This window comes from Schistocerca serialis, chromosome 2 (assembly GCF_023864345.2).
Source record: "Schistocerca serialis cubense isolate TAMUIC-IGC-003099 chromosome 2, iqSchSeri2.2, whole genome shotgun sequence".
Lineage (NCBI taxonomy): Eukaryota > Metazoa > Arthropoda > Insecta > Orthoptera > Acrididae > Schistocerca > Schistocerca serialis.
Window position 1 is genome coordinate 565997104 of NC_064639.1, and position 23751 is coordinate 566020854.

Genomic DNA, 23751 nt, shown 5'->3' on the forward strand with positions numbered 1-23751 from the left:
ACGGCGATGGCATTTTTGCAGTGCTAGTAAGAGCAGTTGCGCCTCCAGGAACAGCAACAAAAGCTGCAGCACGAGCAGATGCAGAAACTGCTCAAACAGAATGCGGAGTAGCTCTGCTCTCACACTCCGCTCTGAAGGCGGACCAAGTGCCTAGGGAGAAGCCTCCCTTCCACACGTGCCCGCCCCCTCCACAGAGCCCTCAACTGCTCTTGCTTCGCATAAATGGGTTTACATGTCAGCAGGGCGACTGCGTCGGTCATGGCATATTTCTACCCGTAGACTAAATTGATACAGCGTGCATACCGCCCTCACCGTTTCCTTTGCCATCCTTTCATCCACAAAATAGGGCAGTGTGGTGTTGATCCCGCGACTCCCACTTCGGACTGCATGGAATTGGAACCAGCGCCTTCCTTTTGCCGCTCGCCCGTGGAGCAGACGGACCGTCCGTCACTCCAGCCTGCACCTTCTCCCGCCGCTCCGTGGATTTTTCAGGGGTGACAGAATTAGCATTCCCGCCTGTGGACATCGATGTGGACGCAGATATGGCGTAGGTTTCACTGCAGAATAGTGCGCCACGCTGCCACTGAAGGCGCACTCAAAGCATTTTATAGGCAGAGTCACTGACCCAGGAGTTTACCTGTCGGCAGCGATAGACCGGCGCTGCGTTTTTAAGCTGATTTACACTTCCTTGGCTGGGGCGTTCACCTCGCACCGTGCTTTGTTTCTGGTGCTTGGTTGTTCAGTTCCTCGCGCTGGAGACGTTTTGTGTTTTTCTCTATGCTTATCTCTACGCATTGTTCAGACTCTTTGCATTACCGGTAGATCGACTCGAATGTCGAGTTTCCTTTCCCTCTTCCGAGGTTCAGCTCCCCGGATATGTAGTCGAGCCACCGCCAGCTACCACAGTTTACATTTGTGCCGACAGTGACGGTTCGCTGCGTTTTTACGCCCTGTGCAGACACAAAATACACGATCCACAGACAAGATGAGCACACGACTCCCTCCCTGAGGTAACAAACAACTTCGGCGACAGGAAGAGTATCTGGCCACAAAAGTAAAACAGACATAAAGTTGCCAAAGTTTGAGTACAGCAGAGCCTGTAATAGTATAGATTAACGCTCTCTAAAAGAAGAAGAAGGAAGAAAATTCTCCTGAATACTACTAAGTCAGCATATTCTTACTTCGTCACGCTAACCTGTGCTGTAACCTTCTTTTGCTGCGACAGGTTCAGCATGTGGGAGGTGAGACTTGGACTCACCAGTCTAAGCATTATTGAGCCTAGCCGCGTGACCACCGTCACCAGGTCGGCGACGGTGCACTCCGAATACAACCCCAACAACCTCTACAACGACATCGCCGTCGTCTTCCTGGGTACCAACGTCCCAATGAACAGTAAGTCTCACACGAATGTGGATACATTATCATATAGACAAATAGTTTCCTACACTATCTAAAAATTTACCATTGTATACACTGTATGAATAGAATAGTCGTGGCGGACTGGAAAAGGAAGAGAAGGAATAGTAGTAGGAGTGAAAGAGGAAGCTGCCTGGTAGAATTTTGCGCAGAGCATAATTGAATCATAGGTAACACATGGTTTAAGAATCGTGAAAGAAGGCTGTATACGTGGAAGAGACCTGTAGACACCGGAAGGGTTCAGACAGATTATGTAATGGTAAGACAGAGATTTAGGAACCAGGTTTTCAATTGTAAGACATTCCCAGGGACAGATGAGCACTCTGACCACAATTTATTGGTCATTAACTGTTGATTAAAAATGAAGAAACTGCAAAAAGGTAGGAATTCAAGGAGATCGGACCTAGATAAACTGAAAGAAGCAGAGGTTGTAAGGAGGTTCAGAGGAAGCATGAGGGAAAGATCGACAAGAACAGGAGAAAGGAATACAATAAAAGAAGAATGGTTAGTTCTGAGAGATTAAATAGTGAAGGCAGCAGAGGATCAAGTAGGTAAAAAAACGAGAGCTAGTAGAAAACCTTCGGTAACAGAAGAGATATTGAATTTAATTGACGAAAGGAGAAAATATAAAAATTCAGTAAATGAACAGGCGAAAAGAAACACAAACGCCTCAAAAATGAGATAGACATGAAGTGCAAAATGCATATGCAGCAATGCTTAGAGGACAAATTTAAGAATGTGGGAGCATATATCATAGGCATAAGGTAGACACCGCATAGAGGAAAATTAAAGAGACCTTTGGAGAAAAGAGAACCACCTATATGAATATCTAGAGATCAGATGGAAAACAAGTCCTAAGTAAAGAAGGGAAAGCAGAAAGGTGGAAGGAGTATGTAGAAAGTCTACACAAGAGAGACGTAAGTGGAGCTGGAACGATGAAAATGACAGAATCGGGGTTTCTTGGTTTTTTCATTATAAAATGATTTGGAGTTTTCTGAATAAAACAAATCAAGTTTCACCCACCTAAGTGAATTCTAAGTGTGTTTTTTATCGCTGCACAGTTGACGAGCCGCGTAAACTGTTGTAGCGACTTGGTGTGTCACCTCCGACGGCGCCGCTCGCTGGCTGCAAGCTGGGTATCTTTGCGGAATTAGACAGTGTTTCGTTTTCCAACGTTGTACGGCTTTATCTCTGTGACAAGTGACTGTTCATATCACTAAATATAAATGCTATACCGTGTGCGTTGACTTGTGGAGATTCCTTCGTGTTGTTTAGCTGTTCAATTTTGCGTATTTGACGAATTTTGCTCGTACCTGTTTTACGTATTTGGTTTGTGGATATCAATATGCCCCGTTTGAGCAATCGAGTGTTTAAGAAAATGAGTGGAAGAAGAAATATTTTGTTGTTTCGAAGGGAGATGCTGCTCAGACTGCTTCACCGACTACTCCAAATGAATGTGACAGAACTTCTTCCAGCAAGAAACTTTGCGACAGCAAAGAAAAATTAGAAAACAATGAAAGTGACAGAAATGATGTGAATGAAATAATTAACATTTCCTTGCTCTCAAATATTTTGAAACGTAACGAATTACGCCAAGTTTGCAAAGAAAGTGGACTGGAATTGAAAATAACTTCACACATTGGCTTGGCATGTAAAATGTTATTGAAGTGTAAGAAATGTGCTGCAAAAGTTTCGTTTTCTAATTCTAACAGTATTCCTCGGAGTGTTAATAGTGGAAAGAAGGTGTATGATATAAATGTTAGGCAAGTGTATGGCTTGCATTGTATTGGCAAGGGCAGTGCTGCAGGTACAATGTTACGTGGAATTATGAACTTGCCACAACCACCAACCAAGTTTGGATTTTATAATGAATTGGTGGAATCTTCTGCTGAAGATATTGCTCAAGCAGCAATGAAGAAAGCAGTTGAAGAAGCTGTGACAGATAATAGGAATTGTAGATGTTTAACTCTTGCTTTAGATGGATCATGGCAATGTAGAGGTCATAAATCTCTAAATGGAGTTGTGACAGCTAGCAGTGGAGACAGTTGCAAAGTAATTGATGTTGCTATTCTCTCAAAACGTTGTAGATGTAAGGGCAATAGCAAGGACGAACATAGTGAAAGTTGTGAAGCAAATTTTCATTGCACAAGTAGTGCAATGGAAGTAGAGAGAGTGAAAGCAAATTTTTCCAGATCACAGGAGTGGTATAATGTATGATTCACTAACTATCTAGGAGATGGTGATTCTCAGGGATGTAAAGCTGTAGAGGAACTCAAACCTTATGGCTATGAAATTCACATTAAAAACAGGAGTGCACTGGACATGTGTAGAAGTGCATGGGGGTTCGCTTGTGCAAGCTAAAGCAGACATTAGGATCCCAGAAGCTTAGTGATGGTAAGACCCTTGGAGGAAAAGGAAGATTGTCAGGTGAAGCAATTTATAAATTGCAGAGGTATAATGGGTGTGCTATTAGACAAAATGCAAGAAGCATTGAGCATATGAGGAGAGCAGTATGGGCGTTATTTTTTCATACTGCATCAACAAATGAGCACCAACAACATGCACTGTGCGCCACCGGTGATGACTCATGGTGTAAGTACCAATCAGGAAAGGAATATGTCAATAAAAACAGTTTGACAAATGCTGTAATTGATGCAATTAAGCCCATATTCAGAGATTTATCGAAGCCAAGATTATTGGAAAAGTGTTTGCAAGGGAAAACACAAAATCCAAATGAAAGTATAAATAATTTAATTTCTATTTGGATTTCCAAAAGAGTGTTTGTTCAGATAAAAACATCGCATTTTGGAGTGTATGATGCAGTGGCAACATACAATGAAGGAAACATTATCAAATATGATGTGCTGACACGTTTAGGTTTCCAACTGCGCCTAATTGATGAAGATATACTAAGAGGTGCAGGAAGACGAGCCACAAGCCTACAACATGAAGCAAAAGGGAAGAAAAGACCAGTGAAAGGAAATTAACACTGGAAAAAGACGAGGGTACTGATAATCCATCATTTGGGGCAGGAATGTATTACAAAACTGTGGAAGCTAGTTCCTGTAACTTACAAATTTTCATCTTTGAGGAACATCTTCTCAAAAACTGCAAACACTATATCAATGAAATTTATAACAATATTGTTTGCTTCCTTTCCTTCATTTTTATATCAAATTGTAAAAAAAATATTGTATAATATAAGAGCTATAGAAGGAAAAGTGCAAAATTTTAGAGAAAAAAATAAGCGTCTGTTAAAAAAATTGTAAAACAAAAAGCAATAAATATTTCTTAACATGGCATTATAACTTTGTAGAGAAACAGTCACTAAACATGTAGTCCAAATTTCAGAGCAATGTGTTTAATGGTTTTAGAAAAAATGTTCCTTCTATTTGATAAAATTAACATGGAGGAAATTGATCGTTCTGGCTCCCCTTAAGTGACGCCAATATTATAGAAATGGAAGAGGACGTAGATAGCGATGAGATGGGAGATAGGATACTGCGTGAACAAATTGATAGAGCACTGAAAGACCCAGGTCGAAACAAAGCTACGGTAGCAGACAACATTCCGCTGGAACTACTGATAGCCTTGGGAGAGCAAGCCATAGCAAAACTCTTCCATATGGCGAGGAAAATGTATGAGACATGTAAAATACCCTCAAACTTCAAGAAAAATATAATAATTCCAATTCCAAAGAAAGGAGTTGCTGACGGGTGTGAAATTACCGAGCTATTAAATTAATAAGTTTACAGAACGATGGAAAAATTGGTAGAAGCGAGAATCAGTTTGGATTCCGTAGAAATACTGGAACATGTGAGGCAGTACTGACCCTACGACTTATCTTAGAAGATAGATTAAGGAAAGGCAAACCTACGTTTCTAGCATTTGTAGACTTATGTTGCCTGGAATACTCTCTTTCAAATTCTGAAGGTGGCTGGGGTAAAATACAGGGAGCGAAAGGCTATTTACTATTTGTTCAGGAACCATATGCCAGTTATAAGAGTCGAGGGGCATGAAAGGGAAGCAGTGGCTGAGAAGGGAGTGAGGCAGGGTTGTAGCTTATCCCCAATGTTACTCAATCTGTATACTTGGGGGGAACCTCCCCCGTCACTTATCGACCTTAATGACAGTGAAAAATTAAACCATGTGTACCTAATGGAAATTTGGGAAAAGCAATCGTCACCAATGTTAATCTGTCGATAAAGAGGGAGGAAGGGTTACATCTAAATGAAAGGAAAAATGCGAATGAAATTGGTGGAAATTAATTTTGAAAAAGGGTAAAGTTAATAAAGAAAGTAAATGTGCGGTCGTTACGTTAACAATTAACTGGCGTTAATGAGTTATTTGAGATTTGGGGGAAATTGCGGTCGCCAGTCCTATGGACAACTACTATAATAACTGAAAAAGAAAGGTTAAGCCACACATAATTAGCACTAAAAGCGTGACAAGTAAAGGTTGACACGTGTCGTGTGAAAACTTAATGTTTGTCAGAAGTAATAAATTTCGCTACACTCTCACTTAATTTAGCAAAAGAATTAATAAAACCGGAAAATTGAAAGCTCATTTAGTGTCTGAAATTAATAGAGAACTTTCTTTCTGAAGCACTACGAAATTACCAGAATGAGATTTTCACTCTGCAGCGGAGTGTGCGCTGATATGGAACTTCCTGGCAGATTAAAACTGTGTGCCCGACCGAGACTCGAACTCGGGACCTTTGCCTTTCGCGGGCAAGTGCTCTACCAACTGAGCTACCGAAGCACGACTCACGTCTGGTACTCACAGCTCTACTTCTGCCAGTACCTCGTCTCCTACCTTCCAAACTTTACAGAAGCTCTCCTGCATGTTTCGCAGGTTAGTGTTAGGAGTGAGAGGGCTGGGGATATACGCATGACTAGCGTCGTATTTGCGCGACTAACAGTAGGAAAACAAGGTCCTCATTGACTGCAACAAATTCGCCCGGTAAAATAAGTATCGTATGCTATTTTTAGTTGTGACATCCCAGGGAGTGGGTAGAGCCGTTGTCGGAAAGGGTGTTCTTCGGCGCACTTTAGCCCCTTCTCTTGAGGAAATGTTGGGGGTGTGTTGTTGTGTATTTATAGAGTATAGGTGAGTGTAATAGTGATTGTGTGTAACCGTCCGATAATGTAAAAACTTTCCCAAACATTTCATTAAATGCCATTGGCGTCACTAACTTCCATACAGATCGCAACGTCCGTAATCTCAACTTATGTAATGCATCTAAAAGACTGGGGAGAAATCCCCGCGTGCTTCTATTTGCTACGATTGCAAGTAAGTTCTTTTGATAGTGAAATTTCAAGCTTTGTGTGATACTTCAATCTCACGGTTGCAATACATTTGTGGTGTTCGTAGGGAAATTTGTATGCTTTATAGATTTTAATTTATTATTGCGGGGTAGCGGAAAACAATCAAGAATAACTACGCTTAATGCTTTTCTCGTAATCTGAATTTGAGAATCCAGTCGGTAAACATATCAGTCAGCAGCCACGTTTATTTCGTGGCCGTACATTTTTAAAACATAATGGCTTTAAATTCGTCCCGATGACAAATAAGGATCGCTCATGAGATCCATCTGACATGTACCCTACCAATGGCATAAATCTTTCCTTAGAGGTTATCCTCCCTGAAAACAATTGACCCCTAAGCGATACAGTTTTATTGGGTATGCAGGCCCAAATTAACGTAGCTTCGTTGGTGCTGAAAGCATCTGCTGCGTCATATCTGTAGTCGTAATCGATAAACCTTGGTTAGCTTCACACCAAACATTTTTTAACTCTATGCTGTTCGTTTTCATGTACGTGATAACCAGCCTTTATTTGTAGAAAATTCGATATTCATTTGTTTTTCTCCAGTTCAACAGTTTTTCCACGCAAAACGCTCCTGGTACAGGAGCATTCTGGGACCTAGCTCATTTGAACCAACAAGCAACGCAGTCTACAATTCATACATGTCTCAGGCTCGAAATTGTGCGCTCAAAAATTGCTGTAATTTGATCTCTATTTTTAATTAACGTCGACAATGTACAGTCAGAAAATCAATCTCTTCACTCATTTGCTTTTTCGATTTCCTTTGTAAAATTGCATAATACACAAATGATGACTTTATTTATATTTTATTCCGACCGGTTTCGGAAAAAAAACCATGTTCATGGTCGTCGAAAATTTTATCTGTAGTCAGCATTACATATTAAAACGGCAGATTAATTTGTCGACGACCGTGAACGTAGTTTATTTCCGAAACCGTTCGGAATAAAATATAAATAAAGTCAACATTTGTGTGTCATGCATTTTATGAAGTTTTTACAAGCTAAGAACTGACTTAACAAGACGTTTTCGATTTCCGTTTTCTTATCAAGTGCCTTAAGCAGCCCCATCTTTATTTTAAGCGAAATATCAATTTATTTCGTCCCGATTTATTTCGAACTGCACGCAGAAAACAAATTTACAGTGCCTGCATCCAAAAACAGAAAGCACAAACGATTTCAAAATCCACCGATTTCGACTCACAATTTACCGACATAAACACAGTAATAGCGAATTTGAAATCAGAGTGAAATGTTTTGATAATGGCGCTAACAGCAAAAACAGATGCGATCATTGTTTACTTTGTTCACCCTTATGAAAAGAAAAAGTCAATCTGGGTCTCACGATTGCAGAAAAAGAGTCTGTCAGCATATCACAAAAATTTCCCTTTCAGAGTTAAGAGAATGTGTGAAATTATTTCGTACTTTGTCGTCAACGCAGTATTAGTTTATGCTAACTAAACTGATTTTCCGGGGTCAGCATTTTCTCATCATTGTATTTTAAACTCTTCAAAGACAGGCCCACTACTGTGAAATGCAGGTGATCTTATTTACAGTCTTAGTCACAACACTACCAGCGCCGCCGTGTGCTATTAATGGCGCTTTCTTAAATCTACAGGGTGTTACAAAAAGGTACGGCCAAACTTTCAGGAAACATTCCTCACACACAAATAAAGGAAAAATGTTATGTGGACATGTGTCCGGAAACGCTTAAGTTCCATGTTAGAGCTCATTTTAGTTTCGTCAGTATGTACTGTACCTCCTCGATTCACCGCCATGATTTCATACGAGTTACTCTACCTGTGCTGCTAGAACATGTACCTTTACAAGTACGACACAACATGTGGTTCATGCACGATGGAGCTCCTGCACATTTCAGTAGAAGTGTTCGTACGCTTCTCAACAACAGATTCGGTGACCGATGGATTGGTAGAAGCGGACCAATTCCATGGCCTCCACGCTCTCCTGACCTCAACCCTCTTGACTTTCATTTATGGGGGCATTTGAAAGCTCTTGTCTACGCAACCCCGGTACCAAATGTAGAGACTCTTCGTGCTCGTATTGTGGACGGCTGTGATACAATACGCCATTCTCCAGGGCTGCATCAGCGCATCATGGATTCCATGCGACGGAGGGTGGATGCATGTATCCTCGCTAACGGAGGACATTTTCAACATTTCCTGTAACAAAGTGTTTGAAGTCACGCTGGTACGTTCTGTTGCTGTGTGTTTCCATTCTTTGATTAATGTGATTTGAAGATAAGTAATAGAATGAGCTCTAACATGGAAAGTAAGCGTTTCCGGACACATGTCCACATAACATATTTTCTTTCTTTGTGTGTGAGGAATGTTTCCTGAAAGTTTGGCCGTACCTTTTTGTAACACCCTGTATAGCGGTAAATTTTATTGTTGTGAGCCTGTTGCTGGATAATGCAAACTCTGCCTGACGACAAAACTTGGATTAAATAAACATCAAGTGGCTCATGTCTGAGAGACAATCACAAACTTAATTGGTGCTCAGTTGACTGCAGACAGATACATATTTCAAGCGTGACATCTTACAGAAAATAGTTACTGCCGTGAGCAGGAAAGAGAAGAAAAGGCTATTCGAATTTACCCAGCAGTCAGGCAGTCACTTAGGTGCGCAGTTCTCGATTCCACCACGATTATATGAAAACCTTTGTTTTTGCATTTAGAGGGAGTTCTCAGCCAAATCGCTGGGGCACCGCCTCCGTGCCGCTCGTACCCAGCCTCGGTAAGCTCCGACATGTCTGTTTCTCTCACTTGGAGTGCTGCTCTCAAGTTTGTACTTGCCGTGCTGCTAGTGTTCTCTAGTTGCGTTAGCATCACCCCTCCTTCTGTTGTGCAAATAAATTCCTCCTTTGCTTTTCTAATCTGTAGAATTAGTCTTCGGTGTAGTAGTTAGTATGATCGCAAATAAACAGTGCTAATAAGACCCCTGAATTCCATGAGTCTCCGGCTGCAAGTATACTGTGAGGCTATAAAATCGGCGTCTCTCGTAGATGCCCTGTGATAATGTTTGGCGCTGATCCAAAGCATCAACCTGCCTTCACTGGGAATTTGTCTTACTGCATACGCTGGGAAATTGCAGACTGACCCTAGACCCCCTGCCTTCCCTCTGTCCTGTGTCAGGACACGACAATTATAAATGAAATAACGCATTACACTGATGTGATATTCTATACTATTTATCACACTGTCTGACGAAAAACTTGAAGCACCCAGAAGGAGAGCAGCAAACGAAATGAAACTTCACGGATCGAGAGAGTATGTGACGGTATTTCGGTGATTACAAAATAGTAAAAAAGTACGAGCCTACGTAACAGTATGACGCTGCACCCACCCTGGCCTGGTTGCACGCACTCATTCATTTGGGAAGCCATTGTACCCTCCCCTGGGGTACGCTGCCCCATAATTGATGTACACTATGTGATCAAAAGTATCCGGACATCTGGCTGAAAATGGCTTCGTGGCGTCTTCCATAGGTAATGCTGGAATCCAATGTGGTGTTCGCCCACACTCAGCCTTGATGACAGCTTCCATTCTCGCAGGCATACGTTCAGTCAGGTACTGGAAGGTATCTTGGAGAATGGCAGCCCATTCTTCACGGAGTGCTGCACTGACTAGAGGTATCGATGTCAGTCGGTGTGGCCTGGCATGAAGTCGGCGTTCCAAAACATCCCCAAGGGTCAGGATCCTGCGCAGGCCTGTCCATTAGAGGGAGGTTATTGTCGTGTAACCACTCTGCCACAGGCCGTGCACTATGAAGAGGTACTCGGTAGTGTTGAAAGATGCAATCGCCATCCCCGAATCGCTCTTCAACAGTGGGAAGCAAGAATGTGAAGGTGCTTAAAACATCAATGTAGGCCTGTGCTGTAATAGTGCCACGCAAAACAAGAAGGGGTGCAAGCCCCTCCATGAAAAACACGACCACGTCATGACAAAACCGCTTCCAAATTTTACTATTGGCACTACACACGGTGGCAGATGACGTTCACCGGGCATTCGCCATTCCCACACCCTGCCATAGGATCGCTACATTGTGTACCGTAGTTCGTCACTCGACACTATGTTTTTACCCCTTGTCAATCGTCCAATGTTTACGCTCCTTACACCAAGTGAGGCGTCGTTTGGCATTTACCGGCGTGATGTGTGGCTTATGAGCAGCCGCTCGACCATCAAATCCAAGTTTTCTCACATCCTGCTTAACTGCCATAGTACTTGCAGTGGATCCTGATGTAGTTTGGAATTCCTATGTGAAGGTCTGGATAGATGTCTGCCTATTACATGTTACTATCCTCTTCGCCGCACGATCTTGTGCTGTACATGTGCCTTCACGTTTCCACTTCACTATCACATCGGAAACCTAGGGATGTTTAGGAGTGTGGAAATCTCCGGTACAGACGTATGACACAAGTGACACCCACATTCGAACTCCGTGAGTTCCGCGGAGCGTCCCATTCTGCTTTCTCACGATGTCTACTAACTACTGAGGTCGCTGATATGGAGTACCTGGCAGTATGTGGCAGCACAATGCATCGGATACTTTTGATCACATAGTGTGACTCGTTCTTGATATCCACTGGGTCGGAGTGGACGTCCGAGATCGTCCCATACCTGTTCTATCGGGGGAAGATCTGGGGATATTGGTGGTCGCAGGAGTACCCCAACATCACTGAGATAGTTCATACAGATACGGGCTATGCATGAACGAGCATTGTCCTGTTGCAAGAAAGGGTATCACGATAAGGTCGCATGAGCGGTAACACATGTCCATGACGTACCGTTGTGCCGCCAGAGTTCCCTCGATCTCTACCATCTGAGTCCTGAAATCATACGTGATTGCTCCCCGCATCATGACGCCAGAAATAAAACCACTGTGTTCCCCAGTATGCTGGAAGAATGGGTCCCCTGCCCAGGTCAAAATCATACTCACCACAAGGCGACGCTGAACATAATGAGGCGTTACTCATCAGCAGTCCATGATACCAGGTCACGTCACCACTCAAAAACTGAGCCGTCTGTATTGTGGTGTTAATGGCAGCCTACACATGGGACAAGAATTCCCTAGTGCGACTGCTGCCAGTCGCCGACCAATGGAGTGGGATGAGACTGAACGTTGCTGCGGGTCCATTGCTTGCTCTCTGATCGCAGTATTTAACGAAAAGTATTCTGAAGTATAAAGTAATTACGGATAATATATTTTGTGCAGCTAATTTTTGTCTTAGAACAATTGTTGTAATTTTTCATGTAGTTTATCATTTCATTTGTCACATATTTTACCTAAGTTAAATAGTTTTACATGGTATTTTACGGAAAAACTTCTCTGTTTTTAGTGCTAAATCACATATTACCAACTGTCATCTTTGAAAACAAACTTAGATACTCGCTAGATACACCACACTTCAAATATTTGACCTTGCACACCACACGTATTTACGCATGTACCTGACAATAGAGTAACAGCCGAAAATCGATTTGTATAACAATAAATACTATGGAATATTACACCATTGTCGTCGATTTCTCATTCATCATGTTTGATAATTATTACCTACAGTTATAGAGAGCATAATGTATATTTCAGCCGATTTTAATGGCTCGTTTTCAGTATAATTGAACAGTACGATTAGTTTCGACTTCCCTACTTCAGCAGTTCCTCCACGGCAATTTTTAGCTTAATGTCTTGCTTGTTGGAATGCTTTTCCATGCATAGATTTCTGCATTATTTGTGTGAGCCAAGTCATTTGTACAAAATTTCTCTAAACATGAAGTTACTTGTTTTAACGAAATATTAATGTTGTTTTTTAGCAGTAAGATCGGTCACAAGGAGTACCAAAACGAATGTCTGTTGGGGGCATCATTTGTCTTTGTTGATAATATTCTGCGATTCACTGATAATATCTGAGTAAATGCCACGGTAAATTTTCGGCAAAAGCAGTTCTCTACAATCAGATAGGGACCACACACGGTGGTTCGCACATAACTGTCTTAATTTTACCGCCAAGTACACTTGGTTTCTCAGAAACCGTAGGTCGAGTGCTCATATTTTCGAAGTCATCTTAATTATCCCGATCAACTATGTTATAGAGATGTCCGTTCATTTTCGTACTAAATGCGTCCATATGTATCTTGATTACTAGAATCGTAGTTCAGAGAGTATTTTCATTGCTTCTGGGGCTTCATTTTTCGAGAGAGTCCTACGTCTTGATTGTTTCAGGGATATAACAAGAAATATGAAAATATATGTTTCTATTTTTACAGATTACATCGGACTGGTGAACCTGCCTTCTCGCTCACAGGCGAGCAACAGCTTCGAGGGCCAGACCGCTACGGTCAGCGGCTGGGGCCTCAATACCGACAGTAAGTACACGCGTTCTACGTAGGTGGTGACTACTTTTTAAACTTTTTATTGATTCCGTCCCATCCTGAAAGTTGGTGTAAGGGAATCGAACGTTGTTAGCGGTAATACGTTTGAAAATGTGAGTCTGCATTTATTGTATAGGTTGTCTCATGTCATACAATACGTCAAATTTTGCACGATCTGAGTAAATTTAATGTAAACTGAGTACTGTCCTCAACGCAACACATTTCATGGAAGTATCTTCTGGATCACTAAAATCAGTGGCGTATGCGATATTAAACGCGCCGTCAGGCTTCCAGGAAAGCAATGTACTCATACTGCGGCAGAAATTAAAAGCAGATAACGCTAATAGCTACCACATGATCAACAAGGCATGGCAATTTCATACGTTGCTCACTGGATGCACCCAGTGAAGAATAGAAAAGAATATCCGTCAGGTAGTGATAGATAGTCACGAGCTATTCGAAATTTACATTTGAATATCTATCTTTAAAAAATCGTCATATGTGTCAGCTGGAATATGACCTTCAGAATTATGTAGATAACCAAATGTAATACAGGAGAGACGCTTTAGTGTAATATCTATCGAAACCGCATAAAGCTAACTGAAGTTAGTTTGTAAAAGAGTGCTACAGCTCATTAACATTGCAGCATAAATTTTTTGTGGATAAGGGAAAGACGAATCTCAATGCAAGTTCCAATTAAGAATATATAGGTGTCATTTATGAGGTTCGTGGATGAAAGTCTAGTCCTACGTGCGTATGTATCCTGTTCGAGCATAGCTCTGGAAGGCCTGCTGTGCTTTATAAAGACTTGATACATATCAGTTAGTACAACGGGACAACTACCGTCTGAATATGAAGACACATGCTTAGCACTGGATCGCCTGCAAAAAGTTCGAACCAGATTTGCTACGTGTGATTTATCATTTAGTTGAATTTGCTGTGGGGTAAGACACCCCTAGGGCAGAGCCGTAGGTGGTTGAGGGAAGGACGTTAAAAGTCCCGAAAATGATCTATATTATTATCAAGTCCATAGTTTTCGGGATTTCCGAATGGTGACACTTCCAGTGACAGTTGACTCCTAGAGGTAGAGGTGGCACTAGGCAAAATTGACATGTAATGCTTAACTTCGAAACGCTTCGAGAAAATTCCAGAAAATGTGACTTATTGTTGTTGTAATCTTCAGTGGCAACACTGCTTTGATGCAGCTCTCCATGCTGCTCTATACTCTGCAAGAATCTTCTTCTCGGAATAACTGCTGCAACCTACATCCTTCTGAATGTGCTTACTCTATCCATCATTTGGTCTCTCTCTACGATTTTTATCCTCTACACTCCCCTGCAATAAGAAACTAGTGATCCCTTGATGTCTCAGAACCTGTACTCTCAACCGATCTCGTCTATTAGTCAAGTTGTGTCAAAAATTTCTCGTCTCCCCAGTTATATTCAGTATCTACTCATTAGCTACGTTATCTACCCATCCAATATCCAATAATTTTCTGTAGCGCCACATTTAGAAAACTTCTATTCTTTCTTTGTCTAAACTGCTTATCGTCCATGATTCACTTCCACACATGGCAACACTCAAGGCAAATACTTTCAGAAAAGGCTTCCTGATGTTTAAATCTATACTCGATGTTAATAAACTTCTCTTCTTCAGAAATCCTGTCCTTGGTATTTCCAGGCTATACTTTATATCCTCTCTACTCCTGCATTCCTCAGTTATTTTGCTTCCCAAATAGCAAAACTCATCTACTAGTCTAATTTCCTTAGCATTACGTGATTTAGTTCGACTACATTTCATTAACCTTGTTTTGCTTTTCTTGATGTTCATTTCATATTCTCCTTTCAAGACCATGTCCACTCCATTCAACTGGTCAAGTAATTTGCTGTCTCTGACAGAATTACAACATTAATGGCAGACTTCAAGGTTTTTATTTCTGCTGCCTGGATATTAATTCCTACTCCAAATTTTTCTTTTATTTCCTTTACTGCTTGCTCAATATACAAATTGAATAACGTCGGGGATAGGCTAAAAATCTGTCTCACTCCCTTCTCAACCACTGCTACCCTTTCATGCTCCTCTACTCTTATTACTGCCTTCTGTTTTCTTTTGTAAATAGCCTTTCGCTACCAGTATTTTGTCCCTGCTACCTTCAGAATTTTAGGGAGACTATTCCAGTCAATATCGTCAAAAACTTTGCCTTAGTCTACAAATACTATAATCGTAGGTTCGTCTTTCCTTAACCTTTCTTGTAAGTCATAGGGTCAGCACTGCCTCGCGTGTTCCTACATTTCTCCAGGATCCAAACTGATCTTTACCGAGGTCGGTTTCTTCCAGTTTTTCCATTATTGTGTAAGGAATTCGTGTTAGTATTCTGCAGCCATGACATGAAACTGATAGGTCGGTTATTTTCACGCCTGTCAGTGACTGCTTTCTTTCAAATTATTACATTCTTCTTGAAGTCTGACGGTATTTCATCTGTCTCATGCATCTTTAACACTAGATGGAAGAGTTTTTTAATGGATGACTGTCCCAAGGCTATCAGAAGTTCTGACGGAATATCCTCTACTCCCGGGGTCTTGTTTCGACTTACATCTTTCAGAGCTGTGTCAAATTCTCGCAGTATCATATCTCCCATCTCAACTTCAACTACGTCCACTTCCATTTCTGTAACATTGCTTTCACGTTTATCTCCCTTGACCTTCTATGTACCCCATCAAACTTCCAGCTTTCCCTTTTACGCTTAGCACTGGTTTCGCATCTGAGCTCTTTATATTCGTACAGATGCTTCTTTTTATCTGTAATGGCCTCTTTAACTTTCCTGTAGACGGTATCTATTATTCCCGTAATGAAATAGGCTTCTAAATACTTACATTTGTCCTCTAGCCATACCTGCTTAGCCATTTTGCACTTCTTGCCAATCTGATATGTTAGACTTTTGTATTCCCTTTCGCCTTCTGCATTTTCCGTATTTTTATATTTTCTTCTTCATTAATTATATTCAATATCTCTTGTGTTATCCATGGATTTCACTAGGGTTTGTCTTTTTACGCATTTGATTCTCTGCTGCTATTTCATCTCTTAAAGTTATCCATTCGTCTTCTACTGTATTCCTTTCCCTTGATCTAGTCATCCGTCGCCTAATACTCCCTCTGAAACTCTCAGCAACCTTTGGTTTTTTCAACTTATTCAGGTCCCATATCCTTACTTTCCTACCTTTTTCCAATACCTTCAGTTTTAATCTACAGTTCGTAGCCAATAAATTGTGGTCAGAGTCTACATCTACGCCTGGAAATGTTTTACAGATTAAAACCTGATTCCTAAATCTGTCTTGTCATTACATACTCAATCTGAAACCTCCCGGTGTCTCCAGGGCTCTTCCACGTAAGCACTCTTCTTTTGTGATTCTTAAACCAAGTGTTAGCGACGAATAAATTATGCTCTGTACAAAACTCCACCAAACGGCTTCCTCTTTCATTCCTTTTCCCCAGTCCATATTCACCTGCTGTTTTTCCTTCTCTTCCTGCTTTCGAATTCAAGTACCTCAACACTATTAAATTTTCGTCTGAATTTTCGTCTGAATAACTTCTTTTATCTCGTCATACATTTCTTCAATTTCTCCTTCTTCTGCTGAGCTAGTCGATATATAAACAACTTCTACAGTGGTGGGTGTGGGCTTCGTGTCTATCTTGGATACAATAATGCGTTCACTATGCTGCTCATAGGAGCTTACCCGAATTCCTACTATCTTATTCACTGTGAAACCCACTCCTGCATTCCCCTTATTTCACTTTTTATTTATAACCCCGTATACAACGCACCAGAATTCTTGTGCCTCCTGTCACTGTACTTCACTATTTTCCGGTATATCTAACTTCAACCGATCCATTTCCCTTTTTAAATTTTCTAACATACCTGACCGATTCAGCGCTCTGACATTCCACGCACCGATTCGTACAATATTCTCCTGATGGTGACATCCTCCTGAGTAGTCTTCGCCCGGAGATCTGAATGGCGGACTATTTTACCTCCGAAATATTTTACCGAAGCTGTATGAGCACGGGAAAAATTACAGCACGACTGTTTAGGTTGATGTTACAATGCCAGATCGGCCAATCATCCAGACTGTTGCCCCTCCAACTACTGAAAAGGCTACTGCCACTCTTCAGGAACCAAACATTTATGTGGCCTCTCAACAGATACCCCTCCGTTGTGGTCTCACCTGCGCTACGGCTTTCTGAATCGCTGAGGCATGCAAGCCTCCCCACCGATGCCAAGGTCCATGGGTGATATGACTTATTATCCCGATAAAACTGTGGAACCAGGACGCTTCTAGTGATCCTTTGGGTGGGGTGACACGCTTTTTCCTACCTTTTTTAGGGTTTCATTCATCAGTCCGTAAAAGTGGAGCCCTTATAGCATTGTTTTCTTGTCCGTCTGTCGTTCCGACTCCTAAGACACCTTTTTGTCTGGAATGGATAGATGTACCAAGTTGAAATTTATGTCACATACTAAGATCTACGGTCCGTCGGCGGTGTAAAATATTTACACTTGCAAGTTAAAGAAATCAGAATATGCGGCCATTTATGTCATAGATTTAATATTCGTAGACTCACTCATCAAAACCTTAGGGCTACTTCCCGTTGACCTAGAAACATGAAATTTGGCAAGAAGCAAGGTTTCACAGTACAAATAAAGGAAAAATCCTAAAATTGTTAAACTGTAGTTATATCACATACAAAATATCTTTTTGTCCTTAGAACTTACATTGTATTCATCATCCTTTGAAAATATAATAGAAAAATATTACTGCATTCAATATAAGATGTGGGTCGTTTGTTTTCTTTCTGAAAAGTTGTTACAAGTTGACCTCTTGTGTAGGTTATTTTGCAAGATGCCATCAATGGCGTTAGTAGTGCATTCATAGCTATCTGACTCTGGCTTTGTTTTTCGCGACAACACTGAGGTATTCTTGGCATGAAAAATTAATTTAATCGACCGTTCCATTTATATCTATTCCTTGTCTAGTGTATTCAGAGTGAGAATAAGGACAAAATCCAGTTTAAGAGAATTCTATTAATGAATGTTTAACTGTAAAATAAAAATGAAAGTGCAAAACACACAACATGAAATCCTAACAAATATACAATTATAAATCCTACTATTTACCCTATCCAAGACTGGCACAACACCTAGCGGTCAATACGCGTCCCCTGTTATGTTCGTTAAGAACACTGCAAAGGTTGATATTGTAACCCTTTTGTTAGTTCTAACCACCACCTAAGCTGGCGTAGACAACGAATTAGTGGGACTGCATGTATGTGAATTTACTCTTCTCTCTTGTTCGATGCGCAAATGTTACCCGAGTGATCAGCAAAGTGTCGATCTTCCGCGTCGTAGAAGACTGGTGGCGCCTTGGAGATTCAGTGTGACGTCCAGAAAATAGATACGGCTACACTATAGACGTATTATTGAGTCGGAAAACTCCTATGATTGAAGATACTCAGTTATCGCAAACGTTTACGAGACTCTGCAGTCTGCTTGCCTACTCTGGCCAGGAACAGAAGTATGTCTCTAGTGCTCGAACATAAATGAACACTTCTCAATACGAACAGCGCCGCAATAAAGTACCAAACCGTTCCTCTGTTAACACATTAAGAACATCTCCCTAAAATCTGGGGAAACAAGGTGGACAGATTACAAAACCTTAGAACTCTAACCAAATTCGTTTCAATGTCACTTAAAACAGAGGGCAGAACTACTGGTAAATTTTCCGTTGCCCTCTGTCCCGAAGATAAAACACAGTCTAACAGAATGTGGCGTACAGTGATCTGTACAGGAGAAGCTCACCCCGTCTTCGTGGCTGAAACGCTGCCGCGTAGTGCGCTTTACTAGATGCAGCATATTAGCTGTCACATCCAGTTACTCCCATCGCGGCATGACTCTGTACCTCAACAGCGAGGCGACAGTGTGCAAGGGGACGGCACAGTGAAATAACTGAGGATCACGACATGCCTCTTTCGCTGCTACATCTGCGCTTTCGTTGCCCGCAATATTCATGTGCCTTGGTACCAAGAAAAAAGACCTCCCGCCACAGCCATTGTACTTAGAGGTAGGAGTCTTGTATATTCTGTCCTACTTTCTCTGCTGGGTACAAGCATTATAGAGAATGACGATCGCTCAGAGAAACTGAATAGACAAGGAATTTTGCACTTGAAGCAACACCTCATCTGCTCCAGTGCCCGCAAGATCGTATGAAATTCCACGTCGAAGGCAGTTAAGTCCCGAGGCTGCCGGACGTAGAGAACTCGATCAACAGGGCAACCAACGGAGTCCTGTTTCGACGAATCCGCAAAGACAGCTGTAGAGTTGCGTTGCCCAGTTGCAATGTCATAAAATAATGTGGTTAAAAACATAAGCAGTAATGCAAACAGTCCTGTATGGCACTAAATCTAATATTGTTGTGGGCCTCTGCAGTAACCGTGGTGGCAATCGGTTAAAATCCTGGATTTGTGGTTGTACATGCTCCATACTTATTGACTGCAGCACAAGCCGTGCACGGATGCCAAATGGTCATTGCGCTTGTGGGCGATGGGAGAGAAGGTGTAATCAGTAACCAAAAGTCGCCAAAACATCACTACAATTGCAAAGGCAATCATGTTCTGTATATCTGGTTCCAAACTTCCTGCACGTTTGACCCACATGTGCAGATTGATTGTAATTGTAATCGATACATACTAGACCGACTATATTTATCAGCGTCGGTATTATGTCTTCCAAGTCTCTTCTGTATTGTGTTGTTTTTACGGTATCTTTAGCATACTGCCTAGTCAATTGCTGTAAGACATTAAGTGCCTTTTGTTACTTAATATTTGCTGACAGTATGTGAGTAATGTTGCCTATCTCCCTCTCCCCCTCCCCCCACACCCTCCCTCTCTCTCTCTCTCTCTCTCTCTCTCTCTCTCTCTCCCTCTCTCTCTTTGTCTTTCTCTGTTTGCGTTTGTGTGTGTGTTTTACGTCTGTTGTGTTACGTGTTCGCTGTTTTTGTATTTTCTTGTTTATTTTTTCTGCTGGCTTTGCATCGTACCGATTCTCCTGTGCAGTTCATTTTATCACGTTCAGTTCTTCTGTGTAGTCACGTTTGTTCGTAGATGTACTGTTCAGTCTGTGTAATAATTATTTGAAACTGGCTTCTTTGTAAGTTATGGAGTGATTCGATTGGTTTTGAAGGCTTGCGCTGGTGCTTATAGATTTCATATAAATATCGACCTCAGCCTTATTGTTTCTCTTGTGTATGGAGAGGTTTAAGACATTAAGCTTTTGATTTGTTTGCGTTTCAATGGTGATTCGCATTTGTGGGTGGATAGTGTTTATGTCATTATAAAGTTCTTTCCTACGAGAGTGTGATTCATCTTGTAGGCAAATTATATCATACATAAACGCTCACCCTGTAAAATTAAATTCTCTTCCCCACACTCAAGACCATTCACTCTACTAGCTACCCATAACTCTCTCACTTCCACCTCGCTCTCTCTCTCTCTCTCTCTCTCTCTCTGTCTGTCTTTGTGTCTGTCTCTGTCTCGTTTCGCACGCGCGTGCTCACACGCACACACACACACACACACACACACACACACACACACACACACACACACACACATGACATAAGAATCACGAACGTCAACGAAGCACGTCACGCCCAAATAAATGAGCACTACACAGCCACAAAACGTGAAATGGCGGTAGAAACTCTGAGCTTGGCAAACGAATCATACAAAACGCATGTGTAACGACAGCAGCAAAGAACATCACGCAGAATCCGTAGTTTTGAAGCATTATATCAAAATAAAGGGGGATCAGTGGATCACTGTTGTCAGCTGCAGCGGGATGTTAGCGGAATCAGCGCCGACGAGCGAAAGTAAAACGACACTTATCGCCGCTGATTCCGCGCAACGTCTCGCTGCAACTGACAACAGTGATCCCCCTTTAATTTAAGAAATAACTTCGTTTATACGACACAAACGAGATACAAAACTCTTTAACATTAAAAACCGTAACACGCCAAATAACTCGATATATATCGATTTCCCAGTCGGAATAAACAACAAACAAAGAAAATAAAAAGCCGTTTCGTTGTTTGCAGATGAAAGTTGTAGATTCTATAGTAGATTTAAAGCTACCGCCATACGCAATTAATAGCTTCGCGTGAGGTATGTAAACACATGTACATATTTATGTTATTTCCAAATTTACTGTCCACAGCTCGTGGTCGTGCGGTAGCGTTCTCGCTTCCCGCGCCCGGGTTCCCGGGTTCGATTCCCGGCGGGGTCAGGGATTTTCTCTGCCTCGTGATGACTGGGTGTTGTGTGCTGTCCTTAGGTTAGTTGGGTTGAAGTTGTTCTAAGTTCTAGGGCACTGATGGCCATAGCTGTGAAGTCCCATAGTGCTCAGAGCCATTTGAACCAAATTTACTACAAAACTAAAATCTTTATGCATACGGTAAATGAACAACTCCTAAAGTCTCAATTCTGTGATATACACACATCAAAAAAAAAAGTTTTGCATCACCTCGATTCCGAGAGTTCCGGAACCTGTACAGAAGACTGGAATAGTGCTCGACATAAACAACATTTCTGACCTTGTTATTGTTCATGAAAATCACACACTGCATGTTGTACCACCATGCAGCGCGACCTGCAGAGGTGGTGGTCCAGATTCCTGCACACACCAGTACCTATAATACATAGTAGGACGACCACTTGCATTGATGCGTGCCAGTATTCGTTATGGCATACTATCGACATGTTCATCAAGGCACTGTTGGTCCAGATTGTCCCACTCCTCAACGGCGATTCGGCGTAGATCCCTTAGAGCGGTTGGTGGGTCACGTCGTCCATAAACAGCCATTTTTAATCTATACCTGGCATGTTCGATAGGTTTCATACCTGGAGAACATGCTGGCCACTCTACTCGAGCGATGTCGTTAACGCGAAGGAAGTTATTCACAAGATGTGCATGATGCGGGCGCCAATTGTCGTCCATGAAGACGAATGCCTCGCCAATATGCTGCCGATGTGGTTGCACTATCTGAGGATGGCATTCACGTAACGTACAAACCGTTACGGCACTTTCCATGACCACCAGCGGCGTACGTCGACCCCACATAATGCCACCCCAAAACAGCAGCGAAATTCCACCTTGCATGCACTCGCTAGATAGTGTGTCTAAGGCATTCAGCCTGACCGCGTTGTCTCCAAACGCGTCTCCGACGATTGTCTGGCTGAAGGCATTTGCGACAGTCATCGATGAAGAGAACGTGATGCCTATCCTGAGCGGTCCATTCGGCATGTTGCTGAGCCCATCTGTACCGCGCTGTATGGTGTCGTGGTTACAAAGATGGACATCACCACGGACGTCGGGAGTGAAGCTGTGCATCATGCAGCCATTTGCGCAAAGTTTGAGTCTAACATTACGTCCTGTGGCTGCACAAAAAGCATTATTCAACTAGGTGGCGTTGCTGTCAGGGTTTCTCAAAGCCATAATCCGTAGGTAGCGGTCATCCACTGCAGTAGTAGGCCTTGGGCGACCTGAGCGAGGCATGTCATCAACAGTTCCTGTCTCTCTGCATCTCCTCCATGTCCGAACAACATCGTTTTCGTTCACTCTGAGACGCCTGGACACTTCCCTTGTTGAGGCCCCTTCCTGGCACAAAGTAACAATGCGGACCCGATCGAACTACGGTATTGACCGACTAGCCATGGTTGAACTACAGACAACACGCGCCGTGTACCTCCTTCCTGGTGGAATGACTGGAACATATCGGCTGTCGAGCCTCCTCCGTCTTATAGGTGCTGCTGATGCATGGTTGTTTACATCTTTGGGTGGGTTTAGAGCCGTCTCTGAACAGTTAAAGGGACTGTGTCTGTGATACAATATCCACAGTCAACGTCTGCCTTCAGGAGTTCTATGAACCGGGGTGATGCAAAAATTTTTCGATGTGTGTATGTCTCAACTCTGTGCTGTATGCAAACTAATGAAAAACGATTGACACTTAACAATCGCTCCTTTTACAAATCTAAATACATTTGTACCAGAAGTTCAAATAATCCACTTGAGAGGTTAATATGAAACAATACTTTTTCAGAAAGAAAATTAACAATAACCCACTGAAGATATTACAAAAGTGCTGAAACATTTTTGGGTAAAAAAACTATAAAGCAGTGTCTTGAATAACGCGGAATTCGTCTCCAGTTTTTCGTCCAGCACCCAAATAACAACTGCAACATCCACAAGATCACTACACAGCCAACGTCTTACAGTTTTCTTAATTCTTCACTGCCACATTAACATTGCCCTCTTGAACTTTTGGCTTTACGGAGGATTTTTGCTGTCCGCTTCAGCATTTCTTCGTATTCTGAGAGCTTATCTCTTGTTTTGTCAATGTACAATGTCTTACAAGCTACTTTTATTCGGCAGACTGCCTTATCACAGTCTTCAGTCCACCAAGCATGTTTACATCTCCTTTGTAACGCTGTTATTTCCTTTTCTGTAGGTACGTATTTTTTCAGGTATCTAGCGCTGTTTCAGTTAACTTGTGATATTTGTCTCAATATTATTACAAGT

The 23751-nt window shown here is 41.9% G+C and overlaps 1 protein-coding gene across 1 annotated transcript in view; it reads left to right on the top strand.

Moving 5' to 3' along the window:
- The first annotated feature begins 1232 nt into the window (after positions 1–1232).
- The window catches only part of LOC126456229 (brachyurin-like), an 89972-nt gene continuing 67453 nt past the window's right edge, over positions 1233–23751 (top strand). The window contains exons 1-2 of the mRNA XM_050091981.1: positions 1233–1392; positions 13024–13122. Of these exons, the coding sequence (XP_049947938.1) occupies positions 1233–1392; positions 13024–13122 (259 nt within the window). The remainder of the gene's footprint in view (positions 1393–13023; positions 13123–23751) is intronic.